Genomic DNA, 17370 nt, shown 5'->3' on the forward strand with positions numbered 1-17370 from the left:
TTGCAGTGAGCCGAGATTGCACCACTGCACTCCAGCCTGAGCGACAGAGGAGACTCTGTCTCAAAAAAACAAACAAACAAAAAAGCCTGTGAATTAAAAACATGAAATGTCCATAAGGTCATTTTTTTCCTCAGACAAGAAAAGATTGAGGTCTGAGAGGAATACACAGGGCTCTGGATAGTACTGGTGATATTTTAAGCTGAATGAGAACACTTCATAGTAAATTTTTCTTTAAACTGTTATATATGTCATAAATATTGCCTAAGATTTTTAAGTTAAAAAAAAAGTCTATGGAGAGATTTTAACCTTCTTTCAGCTTCACTTATCTGAAACAAGGTAATAGTCATGGCAGTACCTCCTTCTAAGATATTTGTGGAGCTAAAATAAGCTATGTAAAATAATGTATGTAAAAATGACTTATTGTTGCTGAAATACATTGTTTAAATTCACTGTCTAACAAGATAGTTTTTTCAGACATGTGAGAAGATGGAAGTAAAATATGGTCATTGTGGGAAAACCAGAAAATAAGGAAAAGTTTAAAAATCATTTACAACACACCTGTTGGGGTGATCAGACCCAACACCAGGTCGTGGGGGTGATGAAGTCCAGCGGAGTCAAAGGAATGAGAAAAGACAGTTTGAGAGAGAAAGTGGGTCCAGGGGGCCATCGCTAGTGTATGGAGGCTGTGAAGGCCCCGAGCTCTGGAAGCCCAGACTATTTATTGGTGATCAAACAAAGAAACGGGTGTTGAGAATGTGGGGGTCAAAAGGGCACCGTTGGATTAAGCACATGATTTACAGCTGTGACGGTTTAGCATCTGCTCAGCTACTTGAGATAATGGAGAGCATGTTCTTTTAACTCAAGATACAATCGATCCTGGGAGAGCAAGGAGCAAGGAGCCAGCAAGTCTAGACACATTCCAGAGCCACGAGCCCTGGATTCTATCCAAGCCACAGGGGTTTTATGCCCTGGGCTTAGATTATGGTGCGTCAGGGTAGCCTTCCACCCTTTAGCACAGAGCTTGGCGTTCCAAAGGCCACGAGGAGTTTTAGACCCTGGATCCCGGACATGTTCCGAGAATCTTTTACGTTATGTCAGACATGGCAAGCCCTGCCTCAGCTTCTCCCAACACTCAGCTTTTCTCCCAACACACACTACCAGGAACGTCTTAGTTTATTTCTCTTTAGTGTGATTTTATTTTCTTTCCTCAGAACCAGAACTAATTGATACAGTTGTTTTCTAGGATATTTTTGCATTATAGAAGTATGACAGCAAGAACACATGCTTAAAAAGCAAAGAATGAAGTGGCTCCTCTGAGTGTTCCACCAGGTGCTCCTTGGACAGGCGTCTCTCCCCTCTGTGTGTCCTCCCTGAATGCACCTGTTTGGTGCTTCCTGAATACTCATTGGCTGAGTGATTGGTGGCCACAGGCGCCAGCTTGGTTAACAGGCCCTCTGAACAAGAGAGAGAAGACAGAGCCTCTTGGACCTTGACCTAACCTTGAGCTTGCTTTGTGACCTTAGGAAAGTTTGTTCACCTCATTAGCCTACCTTTCCTCATCTATGAGCCAGAGCTCTAAACATCTATATTTAGAGCTAAACAGATGTTTGTTTTAGCTCTAAATTAACTACTAATACTAATAACTACTAGATACACCAAGGGTATTTAGTTGAGAGTGAGTGAAAAGTGGTGATGAGGAAAAATGTGAATTTCACAAGTTTTCAAAGTGATTTGCAACCTCAATGAATAGTGCATGTGATTGAACATACTTTCCAGTAGAATTTTTACTCAGGAGTTGGCAGCTATGATGAGTGGAAAAGAATAGAAGTTAGAGTCATAGGGGGTACTATTCCACAGGATTTTGAGGCAGATGAATGCCCGAATATGGTCAAAAGATGAAAGTATTAACTGTTGGGTTTCCTCCAGACCATAATTAGAATGTAGCTCTTCAGCATTGTTTTATCTTGCTTTAATGGAAGAATCTTGCTGCCACTTAATAGATGAGAAGCGTGGAATGGTAGTTTTGCATTCATATCAGATTTGGTGTGGAGTTCTCTTTTTCCTAATTCAGGCCTGGCTAATAATATAAACTCTATCCAATAAGAAGATATATTATTTTCTGACAAAAAAGTTTGGAAAATACAGGAAGGAATGTGTAACTGTTTCCTGGTACGTGTCCTAAAGAAGCTGGGACTAGAAGGTCATCCTCCAGCACATGCAGGTTCAGAACTGGTTAGAGGCACCGTGGTCCCCAGATTCCAGGGCTCTGACCACAAATCTGTGTTTTCTGAGTTCCTTTATTGTCTCTAGGCCATTCATTCACAGATTCTTACAAACCAACTGAGATTAATTGAATTGTGTTTGAATGAGAATTGGATTTGTGAACATTCAAATGAGAGAAATAAATTTGGCTATCTGGAAATAAAATCTAAAGTTTTCTTCACATGTAGTTAGTGTTTCAGAGGGCTTAAGAGAAACTCAGTAATAGAAAAGACTGCCCAACTAAAAATGGGCAAAGAATCTGAATAGACATTTCTCAAAAAAACACACAAATGGCCACCAAGCACATGAGAAGATGCTCAGCATCATTAGCCATCAGGGAAACGCAACTCAAACTGCTGCACACTCACCAGGGTGGCTGTCATTTTTTAAAAGACAGGCAATAGCAAGTATTAGAATTTGGAGAAACTGGGAACCTCATCCATTGCTAGTGGGGTTGTAAATTGGTGCATCACTTTGGAAACCAGTCCTGTAGTTCCTCAAAAAGGTGAACATAGAATTATCATTTGACTCAGCAACTCCTCTCCTAGGTATAGACCCAAGAAAAATGAAACATGTTTATACAAAAAAAAAAAAAACTTGCACACAAAAGTTCATAGCAGTATTCATAATAGCTAAAAGTTGATGAACAGCCCAGATGTTCATCAGCTGATGAATAGATCAACAAAATGTGGTCTCTCAATACAATGGAATGTTACTGGGCTATATTTAAAAGGTAAACACTGATATATGCTACAACATGGATAAACCCTGAAAACATGCTAAGAGAAGGAGGCCGGTCACAAAAGACCACATATCGTATGATTCCTTTTATATGAAATGTCCAGAGTAGGCAAATCTGTAACAACAGAGAATTGGTTGCTTAGGGCTGGAGGGAAATATTGTGGGGTTGGTTGGTGGTAGCTGAAAAGTACAGGGCTTTGAGGGTTGAGGTAGATGTTCTAAAACATATTTTAAAGGTTGTACAACTTTGTGAATATACTAATAACCATTACATTGTACACTGACAGTGGGTGAATTATATATGTGAATTTTGTCTCAATAAAGCTGTTATCCACCCCCTTATCATTTGAATCAGTTTTAACATCTTACTCTTGAGAGAGGGAACAGATACGGTTAATCATCTTTCAAGAATAGTTTAATAGAAGAACAAAAGCTACAAAGTTCTCAGTCCGGTGTGGAACATTTGCGTGAGGGAGCGCAGTGTACCGTATGAGCCGGGACTGTGCAGAAGGTGCTGCACGCAGAGCAAAAGGGAGTGCTTGGAACTTCAGGGAGGCTTTACTCACCAGGCGGCCAGGGGCAGAAGGGTGCTCCTGGCCAAGGGTGGCACGAAGCATGTGGTGATGTTGCTTTTTAAGTTACAGAGTTGGGTAGGGGGTGCAAGTAGTGGGAGACAGGTCTAGAAAGGGAGATTACCTTTCAAAACATTTATCTTTTATTGAAGAGGAAACTATATATGTAAATACTGTGCTGAACCAGTCTTTATCTTCCGGAGTTTCGAGTTTGTGAATTAATAACACAGAGCTCTCATTTGCTGAATGTTTGCGGTGTGCCTGGCCCCAGTCTGAGGTCCTTTCTTAAGATACTCCTCACAACTCCATGAGGGGTGTGCTACCATGGCTTGCATCAAGCAGACGAGGAAAGGGGCCGCAAGAGGGTCCTGGTGGCCACAGCTGTGCAGCTGGTAGGTGAGTGATGAGGCCCAGAGTCAGAGCCAGGCAGCCAGACTCCAGAGCCCGCCTTCCTCAGCACTGACCTCCCGGTGACATCTCTGGGGGCAGCAGTCTCCAGAACCATTGTTCTAGCTGAATTTCTTCCAGCCTCTCTTTCAAGGTGCTTTTGGTTCGTTAAAATGACCAAATGTGTCTACAATTAAATTGGCAATCACTTTGTTTTCCTTGCACAATTGTAGTTGTTGCTGGTTCACTTAATAAATTGCAGAATAAGAAGAACAGAGTGGTGATAATCACAGGGATTTCTTTTTTTTTTTTTTTTTGAGACAGAGTCTCGCTGTCGCCCAGGCTGGAGTGCAGTGGCGCGATCTCGGCTCACTGCAGGCTCCGCCCCCCAGGGGTTCACGCCATTCTCCTGCCTCAGCCTCCTGAGTAGCTGGGACTACAGGTGTCCGCCACCTCGCCCGGCTAATTTTTTGTATTTTTAGTAGAGACGGGGTTTCACTGTGTTAGCCAGGATGGTCTCGATCTCCTGACCTTGTGATCCGCCTGCCTCCACCTCCGCCTCCCAAAGTGCTGGGATTACAGGCGTGAGCCACCGTGCCCGGCCTAATCACAGGGATTTCTTACTTGAGCTGTGTGTATTTAGTGTTCATTCAAATTACATTTGTTTTAGGTTGAGAGAAATCCTTCTGAATAGTGATGATGTTGGTTGTTCCCTGAGATGGCTTCTTGTATAAATCTATCAACACCCTTTGGAGGGCTCCTGACTCAGAAGATGAACATCCTTGGGATGAGCAAAGTGATGCTTGTTTTGCTTTCCCTCAAAGTAGTTCTAGGTGTAAGAAGTGATGTGACTGACTTAGGGCCTTAGATTATGGCCCAAATATAGGCTTTCAGCAGTTCTGCCCTATGTTTTTTTGTGTAGATTTTCCTACCTTTAATAACTTCACTGATAATAGTAACACTCTAAAATGAGAGAACATGTCTTATATTGGAGAGGGTAATAGGTTGGTATTTTTTTGAACCATCAAAGGCGTAGGTCAAAACTAACCCTTTCCTCTGACTTCTTAGTCAAAGAACATACACTTCAGCTAAATACCCCAAGAGAGAAGTTCCTTGGTGCTGAGAGTCAACGAGAGTCACATTTTCCTTGAAAAGGGAAGGGAAGCTCTGTACCTGGATAACTGGGCAGATCCATAGCCCCATAGCACAAAATTCAGGCAGCTGAGAACCCAGCTGGCCCCCAGTTGGTAATTCCTCAACATTCTGGTATGTCCTAACATTGCCAAATAGGCTGGAAGGATTTAGAGAACAGGAAGTAAGCTACTGGGAGATAAGGCTGCAGCTGTGAATTATAGACAGGGGAGGAAATGAGAATAACATCATTAGCAGTTTGGCTTTATTTTTAAACCAAAAATCACTGGAAAGATTTCTGTCTCTAATTTAGGGGTGTTACTCACCTATTCGTTTATACTAGTTGGAACTCTTAGCAAAGTGTGTAAATGGGACTTCGTTCCCATGTACTGCTGCATCTCAACTGATTAAGAATCTTTTTTTTTTTTTTTTAGAGACAGAGTCTCGCTCTGTCGCCCAGGGTGGAGTGCAGTGGCGCGATCTCGGCTCACTGCAAGCTCCGCCTCCTGGGTTGATGCCATTCTCCATTCTCCTGCCTCAGCCTCGAGTAGCTGGGACTACAGGTGCCCGCCACCACGCCCAGCTAATTTTTGTATTTTTAGTAGAGACGGGATTTCACCGTGTTAGCCAGGATGGTCTCGATCTCCTGACCTCGTGATCCACCCGCCTCGGCCTCCCAAAGTGCTGGGATTACAGGCGTGAGCCACCGTGCCCGGCCACTGATTAAGAATTTCTAAAAGATGAAATTGAGTCTGTGGACATTTCGTTTATCCAACAATGGCAACTGTGTTGTCATAAGACTAAAAAATCTTTAATTTCATGTTAGAAATCGTTTAAAAATATTTTTTGCCTCCACTCTTCTGTGTTTGTGTCATGCTATGACCGTGCAGCCTTTTTCCTGGAGAGGTTTGTTTTTGATGGATGTTAAAGGCAAAAATGTAAATAATGTGGCTAGCCTCTCTCCCCTGGAGTATGACATCTTGTCATCAAGTATTATTTTACAGAGAGGGTCGTAGTGGATGAGTATTCATTGGTATTACATTTAAATAAGGAAATGATTCAAAAACTGATCAGTCATGAATATCGTGTTCTTAATTTGTCATGTTCTACTCCACAGTGGCCATTCTAAAGTACATGAATGACTATGGGCTTAAATAACTAATGTATTAGGGACCAAACTGTAGCCACATGCACATTTGTGGATTCTAGTGCTTGGGTCAAATCATTGGCAGATCCGAAAGAAGTCTGTGAAGTTGGCTTTTATTTACCATTTGGAAATCCTAAATGTTATGACATGTTCAATGTCATTTAAGGACTTTTGTTGATATTGGTCTAACTTAAAAAAAATCAGTAATTCTAATACAGGATTTTTTAAACTAAGCTAAAAAAATGAATCTGGGTTTGTTGCCCTGCTCCCCACATGAGTTGAGCCCCCTCCTGTGTCTGTGTACAGAGGACTATATTAATGTCTGTTTAGGAAACTGAACTCCAGGGAGACAAGATGTCCTAATCGCTGTCCTTAGCACCTAACAGTGTCTGGTTTATCATAGGCAGGCAGGCAGTATATGCTGTTGTTCAAATGCCTTTGGGAATTGAAAGTAAACTACTTGAGGGAGCTGCGGTGGCTCCGGCCGGTTATCCTGGCGTACGAGGAGGCGAGGCCATGCAGTCGAGGCCAACTTAGGTAAAATTGAAAAAAAAAAAAAAAGTAAACTACTTGAAATAGCTTCAATACCTTCTATATACTTCTTTATAGTTCAAAGATATAAGTTGACAAGGATTACAACTTCTAATCATATATTATTGTTTGCACAATATATTCATAGTTGCTGTGTGTCAGTATTCAAAGGTGAACATGCCTCTGTCCTTTTCCTCAAGCAGCACAGACCTGTGGGGGGTGGGTGGTGTTCACAAGCTGATAGTTCTATAAACACTGCACCCACAGAGCTATGACTAGAGCAAGGAAGAGGGTCTCAACAGAGAGGATTCCGCTAGATGGGGCCACCTGGGAGTTCTCGGTATCCATATCCATGCAAGGTGAGCCATCAACTGGATTCAGTTTTTCTAGTGATCACCAGGTCCCAAAAGATCACAACCTCACAGCTGCCTCTGATTTTTGCAGTTTTAAAAAAGAGCTATGATATTCTTCACACTTTAAGTGGGTAATAATTTGTCTTGAAAATTTTGATTTTATTATACATTTTACAACAAGTGCAGATAACACCAAGTGTGGCCAACCAAGGCTGCTCAAGGCACACTAAATCAGGTGGTTCTTGGGGGTTCCTCCTAGCCCGCTGGTGCCCTAGACACAAGTTTAAAGACCTAAAATCAGGTGTGTCCATGGCATCGCTTTGAGAAGTCCCGGGGTTTATGCGTTGGTCCGAAAGCAGAAATTGTGCTTTGGACAGAGGATGTGAGGAGGGGCCTGGGCGCTGTGGAAGTCTTTAACCATCAGTCCTTTTTGTTTTCAGATATAAATTAGAATTTGGAAACCATTAACACCAATGCTACATGTTCACAACTGTTGTAATTAGCTATTAGGCACAAAATGCTGGGAGTAGACAAGGGTTCAAATCTTTTTTTATTCATAGCAAGAGTACTCTTGCCTGGTTAATAATAGCTCTTATTTTATTGATATATGTCAGTATCTAGCTGCATGTCTGGAGTTTCTGACTTCCCAGCTGGAACTTACCTGAGAACAACAAGTGTGTTTCATAGCCACCAACTCAGTATTAGTCACATAGCATGAATGTAAAAAATGTGTGCTGAATGTGTCAGACTGAATTAATTCATGATTACCAGGATGGACCAGTCAGGAACAGCCTCGGGGAACATTCTCCAGGGTGAGCCCTGCCGTGTTGGTTTGGTGGCTCATGGTGTCTGGGGACCATTCCATAACCCTCAGTCTCTCGCTACTTTTACTGGGCTCTGTGAGGCTTCCCTCAGACTCCTCCGGCACTCACCTATTTTCAAAAGCCACCTAGCAGAGTTGCTACCTTTTTAGATAAGTGATCAGAATTTTTCAAATTAAAAAACAAAGTTCTTATACTCAGAAAATTTGAAGCTTATAATTTCTTGATATTTCCTCTGTGATAAATCGCAAACAACTTAGATTTTTCAAGTATGTATTTTTTTTTCCAAATTAACCACATTTAGATGCTAAACTATTCAGAAATAAGGTAGACCGGAAAAGATACCGAAAATTTTGCTTCGGGAGGAAAATGAACCTAAATGGTACTCACCCTTTCCTCCTTCCATACTAAATAAATAATACCCTGATTCAAATCCATAGTCAATGTTGTTAAAATAGTTTCCCCACACCACAGGACCAGCAGATGAAGGACCATCTGAGAGGCAGGTGCTGGGTGCGGATGGGCCCCTGGTCCCCTCTTTGTTTTTGTAGTAGTGGGCATGTTCGCGCTGTCTCTCATTGTTAGGAAGCCGTGTCAGTGGGGCTGCTTCCCTGTGGACTCTCGTGTGAGCTCTGTCTATTCCCTGCCCTGATCCCCGCATTCGCCCCCAGTCTTCTCCCTTTATTGACTGCATTCTAATTAGTTCGGGTCTGATCACATCACAGAAATAATCCTGGCCCACAGATGTATTCCCGTGGTAAATGTCTTCTTGGTGGTTTTCTAGGTTGTGCTGGTGAGGTGGAATGAGCCCTACCAGAAACTGGCCACGTGCGATGCGGACGGAGGCATATTCGTGTGGATTCAGTACGAGGGCAGGTGGTCTGTGGAGCTGGTCAACGACCGCGGGGCGCAGGTGAGTGGCAGGCGCAGCTCTGCCAGTGAAGGGCTGCGGGGTAGAGGACTCCCAGACAGGCATTCCAGAGCCAGTGCATTAGCACCACACAGTGCCACGTTCTCCAGAGCTAGGGGGAAGAGAAATCAATCAGATTAGAATCCTGCTTTTCATTTCTCTCACATATGTCACTGGATAAAAAAGAGAGTACAGGATCATGTCTCCTTTTCAACCATGCTGCTGTTGTGAGAACTCTCCAACTTTTAAACTTTAATTAGATCTGTGAAGTCATTTTTTACCCTTCAGTGTTGTGATTCCATGTTAAATTTGGGGCCTCTGGCATATCACTGTTTTGCCCCCTTCAAAAGGTATCTTGCCTGTGTTGTCATCTCATCGGTCTTATGGGGAGCTTCACATGACTTCTCACAACCTGCTCAACAAGGGAAGGGTGCTACAATCTCTTCACAGGCTTCAATCAGCACGGCCTCCTCTTGTCATCCTCCAGCTCTTCCTTTCTAATACAGTTTGTCTCTGTTCTCAGGAAACAGTTGCACCCAGGACAGCCTGCTGAGCTGCGCTGTTTCTAGAACTGCTCCATAGATTGTTCAGGTTTACAGGATGGCTTCATGGTGCACCTTTTGTATGAGTTTAAGGACATACATTGGAGCAGGCAGCTCCCATCCTCGGGATTGTACAAAACTGGGACTTAAGAACCTGAGTCCTCAGGGGGTGTCAATTAATAATTAATGAGGGGTTTCTTGGACTATTTTAACTCTCAGAATGATTTCCCTGTGGTTGCCTTTCTATACACTTCTAAGGTACTTGGATTCTCATCCTTCCCTCTCCCACCTGTTGCTTAAATAAGCTGTGAGTTTCCTTAGATACAGATCAGTCAAGTGACATAAAATTACAATGAATGAAGATACTATTGTCAGCGGCTGTTAGCAGGCCAAGGATTTCTGTAAGATATCATCACAGAAGACCCTGTGTGAAAACAGCATTTTTTTTCTGAGTTGATTTAGTAGAGTAAATGTAATAATATTGACTGACTGATAAGGCCTTACCAGGTTCCTTCAGGCTCCTTCAGAGCCTGTCCCGTGACCATTAACTGGCCTTCTTGAAGGAGAGCCACAGATGTGGACATCTTCATGTGGGTGGACATGTGATTAAGAGCACGAGCTCTGGAATCAGACAGTGTAGGCCGGAAATCTCACCCCATGACTTCTGTGTGGGGGATACTTCTCTGTGCCTCAGTTTTCTTATTTGTAATGTAGGGGCTATTAATGTACCTGCCTCAGGATCACAGAGGATTACATAAGACTGTATATGAAAAGTGCCCATGGCATCGCTTGCATCTTATCACAGTGCCTGTAGCATGTGGAGGTTCTACCACCTTGTCTAGCATGGAACTGCCCTGCCCTGAAGCAGTAGCCATAGGTCATCACCAAAGATGAGTTTCAGGCCTTGAGGTAGCAGCTTTTCATGGTTTTCTGTGAAATGACCGCCTCTCTGAGTTGGCCTGTAAAGGTTCTAAAATGCTGTCATTCTTCCATTAACCAAAGCATGGGATTCTTTTCCCTAGAAAGGCCCAGTGATGAGGTGAGACATGTCTTCAGATTTAGGGTGGCCAGAGGACTTGAAATCACCGCTCAGAAAAAGAAATGGAAGGGGAGCAAGGATAAATGCCAAATGAGTGCTTGATTTTTTCATGTATTATATCTTTCAGTCTCCAGGAACCCTGTTCCAAAAATATCGTTATTCTCAGTTAATAGAAGAATTCAGGTCAGGAGTTCAGTAACTTGTCCAAGGAGGTTCATGGGTGGTAAGCCAGAACTCAAACCCTAGTTTGTTTGAGTCTGTAATGCTCCACCACACTGTCATGTTCCCAAAGAAGAAATGATTCTCTCTTTTGGCAGAGATGCGTGTATTCACAGTGTAGTTACATGCTGCATAATGACGTTTCGGTTAACACAGACTGCATATACGATGGTGATCTCATAAGTTTATACTGGAGCTGGAAAATTTCTATCACCTAGTGACACTGCAGCATGACACATTACTCATGTGTTTGTGGTGTTACTGGTGTGAACAAACCTACTGTGATGCCAGCTGTATAAAAGTATAGCAAGTGCCATTAGTATAGTCCATAATGCTTGATAATAACAAATGACTATGTTACTGGTATTTACTGTACTTTTTATTATTTTAGACCTTTTTTTTTTCTTTTTTGAGACCGAGTCTCGCTCTGTCGCCCAGGCTGGAGTGTGGGGGCACAATCTCAGCTCACTGCAAGCTCCGCCTCCCAGGTTCACGCCATTCTCCTGCCTCAGCCTCCCGAGTAGCTGGGACTACAGACACCCGCCACCACACCTGGCTAATTTTCTTTTGTATTTTTTTTAGTAGAGATGGGGTTTCACCATGTTAGTCAGGATGGTCTCGATCTCCTGACCTCGTGATCCACCCGCCTCAGTCTCCCAAAGTGCTGGGATTACAGGCGTGAGCCACCGCGCCCGGCCACTTCTACTTATTAAAAAAAAAAAAAAAAAAAAGTTAGCAGTCTCAGGCAGGTCCTTCAGGAGGTATTCCTGAGGAAGGCATTGTTATCATAGGAGATGACAGCTCTATGGATATGTTATTGCCCTTGTGTTAGGGTTCTCTAGAGGGGTGGAACTAATACGATAGATGTATATATGAAAGGGAGATTTTTAAGGAGAATTGACTCACACGATCACGAGGTAAAGTCCCATGATAGGCCGTCTACAAGTTGAGGGGCAAGGAAGCCAGTGGTGGATCAGCCTGAGTCCCAAAACCTCAAAAGTCAGGAAGTTGACAGTGCAGCCTTGAGTCTGTGGCCGAAGGCCCAAGAGCCCCTGGCAAACCACTGGTGTAAGTCCAAGAGTCCAAAAGCTGAGGAACTTGGAGTCTGATGTTCGAGGGCAGGAGGCATCCAGCACGGGAGAGAGATGAAGGCTGGAAGACTCTGCAAGTCATTCTTCCATCTTCTCCTGCCTGCTTTATTCTAGCTGTGCTGGCAGCTGATTAGATGGTGCCCACCCAGATTGAGGAGGAGTCTGCCTCTCCCAGTCCACTGACTCAAATGTTCATCTCCTTTGGCAACACCCTCACAGACACACCAGGAACAATACTTTGCATTCTTCAGTCCAGTCAAGTTTGACAATATTAACCATCACACCCCTGAAGACCTTCCAGTGGGACAAGGTGTGGAGGTGGAAGACAGTGATATGGATGATCCTGACCCGGTGTAGGCCTAGGCTAATGTGTTTGTGTCTTAGTTTTTAATAAAAACATTTAAAAAGAAAAAAAATTAATAGAAAAAGCTTACAGAATAAGGATATAAAGAAAAAAATATTTTGGTATAGCTACATAATATGTTTGTGTTTTAAGTGTTATTACAGAAGGATCAAAAAAAGTATCAAAATTCTTGAAAAACTGAAAAGTTTAAAAAGTAAAACAGTTACAATAAGCTAAGATTAATTCATTATTGAGGAAAGAACCATTTTTTTAATGAGTGCAGCCTAAGTATCCAGTGTTGATAAAGTCTACAGTAGCATACAAGGTAAGGTCCTAGGCCTTCAGTCACTCTCCACTCACTCTCTGGCTCACCCAGAGCAACCTCTAGTCCTGCAAGCTCCATTCATGGTAAGTGCCCTTTATAGGTGAAGTGTTTTTTAGCTTTTATACTGTATTCTTACTGTGTGTTGTTTATGTTTAGATAGCTTTAGATACATGAATACTTGCCATTGTATTACAGTTGCCTACAGTGTTCAATACAATCACGTGTGTACAGGTCTGTAGCCTAGGAGTAGTAGGCTGTCCCATACAGCCTGGGTGTGGAGCAGGCTCTACCGTCCAAGTTTGAGTAAGTGCACCCTGTGATGATCACACAACAAGGGAATTGCCTAATGACATAATTCTTAGAATGTATCCCCATTGTTAATTGACATGACTGTATACCCCAAGGAGCTCAGGCTTCATTACCATTAAAAGGCCCACCCCACCAGCCAAGCAGTGCCACCAGCACATGGATTCTCCTAGCAGTAGCCTCTGTGAGCAGGGGCCCTCTGTCATCTCCATAGCAGCTGTGCGGTCACCACCACCTGACACTTCCCTTGTGTTTCTTTCCATTGGGTGTTTGGAGCAGATATTAGAAACAAGAAAGGGAGGATGAGTTCAGCCCTGGAGGCAAATGAGCTTCTCTGGGCCACAGAACATCTGGAAGCACCCAGAATCTCACAAATGCCTGCCTACCAGGTTCGACTAAAGTAATTACTGTATGTTGTGATCTCATTTTAGAGTTTTGTTTACTTTTGCCATTTGGAACTCAGATTTTTCAAATCTTAGAACCCATTGAACAACTGTCATCATTAAACAGTGGCATTTTGGGGGAGGCTTGGTTGCCTTTAATCGTGTTGGAGTCATATCTTACCTGACTAAAAAGGACGCCACACACTGGTGACGATGGATCACTGGTCAAGGAAGTGGTGGCTTTGTGCACCTGTAAAAGTTCTGTGGTTTAGAAGAGGAGTGTCCTTGAAACCAGCTTAGAGAAAAAGACTACTTTTTAGAAGAAATGACAGATTATCTTCATTATATAGCATGCTTTTCATTGTCACAAAGTAATCAAACATTTGGCAAAAGCTAAGAGATGCTTTAACAATTTCTTTTTCAGGAAATGATTAAGAGTCCTTTATTTCAAAAATGAGTTTGGAACAGTACATGCATTATTTTACAGTATTAGTCACCAGGGGCGGCTGTACCAGGCACACACACTCTGAGACAGTCTGATGAAAAGCTGCCTGGGTCAATGGCATGGTCAGCCTGCTGCTCAGCTTCAATTAATCCATGCCTGAGAACTCTTTAGTAAAGCAAGAGCACTGCAACCTTCTGCATTTGAAAAACTAAAAGAACTGGAGTTTCTGCCTTTTTGTTTTTTTTGTTTTTGTGTGTTTTTTTTTTTTTTTTTTTGGAGACAAGGTCTCTCTGTCACCCAGGCTGGAGTGCAGTGGTGCATCTTTGGCTCACTGCAACCTCCACCTCCCGGGTTGAAGCAATTCTTTCGCCCCAGCCTCCTAAGTAGCTGGGATTACAGGCATGCACCACCACACCCAGCTAATTTTTTATACTTTTAGTAGAGACAGGGTTTCACCGTGTTGCCCAGGCTGTTCTTGAACTCCTGGGCTCAGGTGATCCACCCGTCTTGGCCTCCCAAAGTGCTAGAATTACAGGCATGAGCCACCACTTTTTTTTTTTTTTTTTTTTTTAAAGCAATTTGATACTTGGTTTTCTCTGGTTTTGTTTTTCCAGTTGTGATATATTCTTATCACTTTATGTTGACCTAGTAAACCCAAATTGGGCCAAGTGGCTAGTTGGGAGACTGAGTCAGGAGGATCTCTTGTGACCAGAGTTCAAGATCAGCCTGGACAATATAGCAAGACCTCATCTTGAGGTCTTTAATAGTTTTAAAATTAGCTTGGTATGGTAACACAACCCTGTAGTCCCAGCTACTTGGAAGGCAGCAATGGGAGGATTGCTTGAGCCCAGCCATTTGAGGCTGCAGTGAACTATGACTGTGCCACTGCACTCCAGCCTGGGCAACAAAGCAAGACCAAGTCTCTAGACAAATAAACAGAAACCCAATTAGTCCGTGTGAACATCCTCTATTACCAGTTTTTTTGTGTGATGTAAAATTGCTGGTATCTCTAAGAAGCTTCTTTTTACTGGCTATGCGTTTTGGCTATGGATTAAGGAGATTTCCCAAAATAGTTTTTTCTTTTAGTACAAATCTTTTTTAAGATACATAGTTAAAATGCATATAAGTAAATAGCATTATCTTTGAAAGATGAAAGAGCTTTTTAATTTTATTCCAGAATGTAATGCATTGTTTCTGAAAAACATTGTTTTATGTTAATGAGAAAAACCAGACAGTGTAATTGGTTGGAACATAAAGTCAGTGAAGCCAAGGTTCTGAGTTTATCTGAGGAAACAACTTTTTTCAGTAATCTCAGACCAGCTATTCAAGAGCTATCTCACAAACCATGCCATTGTCATGATAGAGACATTGCTGATAACACAACATAAACCCATAACCCCTACTTGAAAAACAGCAAGAAGTTCATGTTCTTTTGGTGTTTGTTCATTTATTTTCTCATTATCTGAAATGTAATAGATCCATTAATACCATAGATTTTTTAAAAAGCTAAATGTTTGTAACTATAAGCAACAGTGAAGATTATAGATAGCATTTGTTTTGTTAGAAAAGATTAAAAAGAAACACAATGTAGGACAAATTGAAAAAGTAAACCAAGGTGGTGGAAAACAGGAACAAATATAACGCTAATTAGAATAAATGTAAATGGATTAAATTTACCAATCAAAAGATAGAGCTTAGCAGATTATATTTGTAAAAATCTAGATAACAGTATATATTGTTTAGAGCCACACCTCAAACTTAAGGACATAAACAAATTTAAAGGATGAGAAAGATATATCTTGCAAATACGAAGAAAAAAAATAAAGCTGATGTAGCTATATATTAGTATCAGATAAAGTAGATTTGAAGACAGAAAGTATTATTTGGTTCGTAGAAGACAGAAAGCATTATTTGGTAAGCTGTAGTTTACCAAGAGCATATTTTTAATATGTATACACTTATTAATAGCATCACAATAAGTGAAGGAAACTAATAGAACTGAAAGGAAAAATTGATAAATCCATTGACATACTCAGACATTTTAATGACAGTCAGCAAAGATGTAGATGATCTGAGCAACAAAATTAACAAGCTTGACCTAAAGGACATTTATAGGTTCTTAATTCACCAATTAGACAACATACATTTTTCTCAAACACAGAAGGGTTATAAAAATTGATCATGTTCTAGGGCAGGATTATGCAAACCTTTTCTGTGAAGGGTCAGATAGTAAATATTTTAGGTTTTGTGGACCAGGAGTCAAAATTGAGGATATTATATAGGTATCATATAACGAGGAAAATCAGATTTCCAAAAGATTTTTATTGACAAAATTTAAAATTTGATTTATGAACACTGAAATTTGAATTTTATGTAATTTCAAATAACAAAATATCATTCTTCTTTTGATTTTTTTCTTCTCAACCACTTAAAACCATTCTCAGTTTGTGGGCCATACAAAAATAGGTGACAGGTCAGATTTGGCTCACAGGCCATAGCTTGCCAATCCCTGTTCCAGGACTTAAATAAAAAACAGATTTCCAGTGTCAGCTATGATGATTATAGACCATGATCTCTGAACACAGTGCAACTGGGTTAGGAGTTAATAACGAAAAGATAAGAGATCCCTGTCTGTTTTTGTTTTTTGTTTTCTGACCGAGTTTCACTCTTGTTGCCTAGGCTGGTGTGCAATGGCGCGATCTCGGCTCACTGCAATCCCTGCCTCCTGAGTTCAAGCGATTCTCCTGTCTCAGCCTCCTGAGTAGCTGGGATTATAGGCACCCGCCACTACACCTGGCTAATTTTTGTTTTTTTTTAGTAGAGACGAGGTTTCACCATGTTGGCTGGGCGGGTCTCAAACTCCTGACCTCAGGTGATCCACCTGCCACATCCTCCCAAAGTGCTGGTACTACAGGCGTGAGCCACCTCACCCGGCCTGTTTAGACATTTTTAAATATATTGTTAAATAGTTTACAGAATATATTTAATAGATGTTTATAAAATGCTAGATCTAAATTATAATGAAAACATTATGTCAACAAAGAGTCGAACTCTGTAAAATATTTGAAGAGATTTATTCTGAGCCAAACATGAGTGACCATGGCCCGTGACACAGCCCTCAGGAAGTCCTGAGAACATGTGCCCAAGGTGGTCGGGCCGCAGTTTGGTTTTACATACTTTGGAGAGGCATGAGACATCAATCAAATACATTTAAGAAATACATTGGTGGCCGGGTGCAGTGGCTCACGCCTGTAATCCCAACACTTTGGGAGGCTGAGGCAGGCGGATCACGAGGTCAGGAGATCAAGACCATCCTGGCTAACACGGTGAAACCCCGTCTCTACTAAAAATACAAAAAAAATAGCCAGGCGTGGTGGCGGGCACCTGTAGTCCCAGCTACTCAGGAGGCTGAGGCAGGAGAATGGCACGAACCCAGGAGGTGGAGCTTGCAGTGAGCCGAGATCACGCCACTGTACTCCAGCCTGGGCCACAGAGCGAGGCTCCGTCTCAAAAAAAAAAAAAAAGAAAAAGAAATACATTGGTTTGGTCCAGAAAGGCAGAACAACTCAAAGGGGTCCGGGAGGTTCCAGGCTATGGTGAACTTAAATATTTTCTAGTTGACAATTGGTTGAGTTTGTCTGAAGACCACGGATTGATAGAAAGATAATGTTCAGGTTAAAATAAAATTTTGTGCAGCCCAAAGTTCTTTTGCAGTCTTATAGTGGCTGTCCTTAGAGACAGTAGGATGACAAATGTTTCCTATTCAGATTTTAGGTAGTCTCTTTAGAATTGGGAGGGTCTGGAAGAAAAAGATCTAGTGAT

The 17370-nt window shown here is 41.9% G+C and overlaps 1 protein-coding gene across 7 annotated transcripts in view; it reads left to right on the top strand.

Annotated features, from left to right (window-relative positions):
• TULP4 (TUB like protein 4) overlaps positions 1-17370 on the top strand; it is a 286724-nt gene that overhangs the window by 177794 nt on the left and 91560 nt on the right. For all 7 annotated transcript variants that reach the window (XM_032161426.2, XM_058435633.1, XM_032161373.2 and 4 more), the window contains one exon: positions 8730-8858. In XM_032161426.2, the coding sequence (XP_032017317.1) occupies positions 8730-8858 (129 nt within the window). The remainder of the gene's footprint in view (positions 1-8729; positions 8859-17370) is intronic.

Source organism: Hylobates moloch, unplaced genomic scaffold (assembly GCF_009828535.3).
Source record: "Hylobates moloch isolate HMO894 unplaced genomic scaffold, HMol_V3 SCAFFOLD_2, whole genome shotgun sequence".
Taxonomy (NCBI): domain Eukaryota; kingdom Metazoa; phylum Chordata; class Mammalia; order Primates; family Hylobatidae; genus Hylobates; species Hylobates moloch.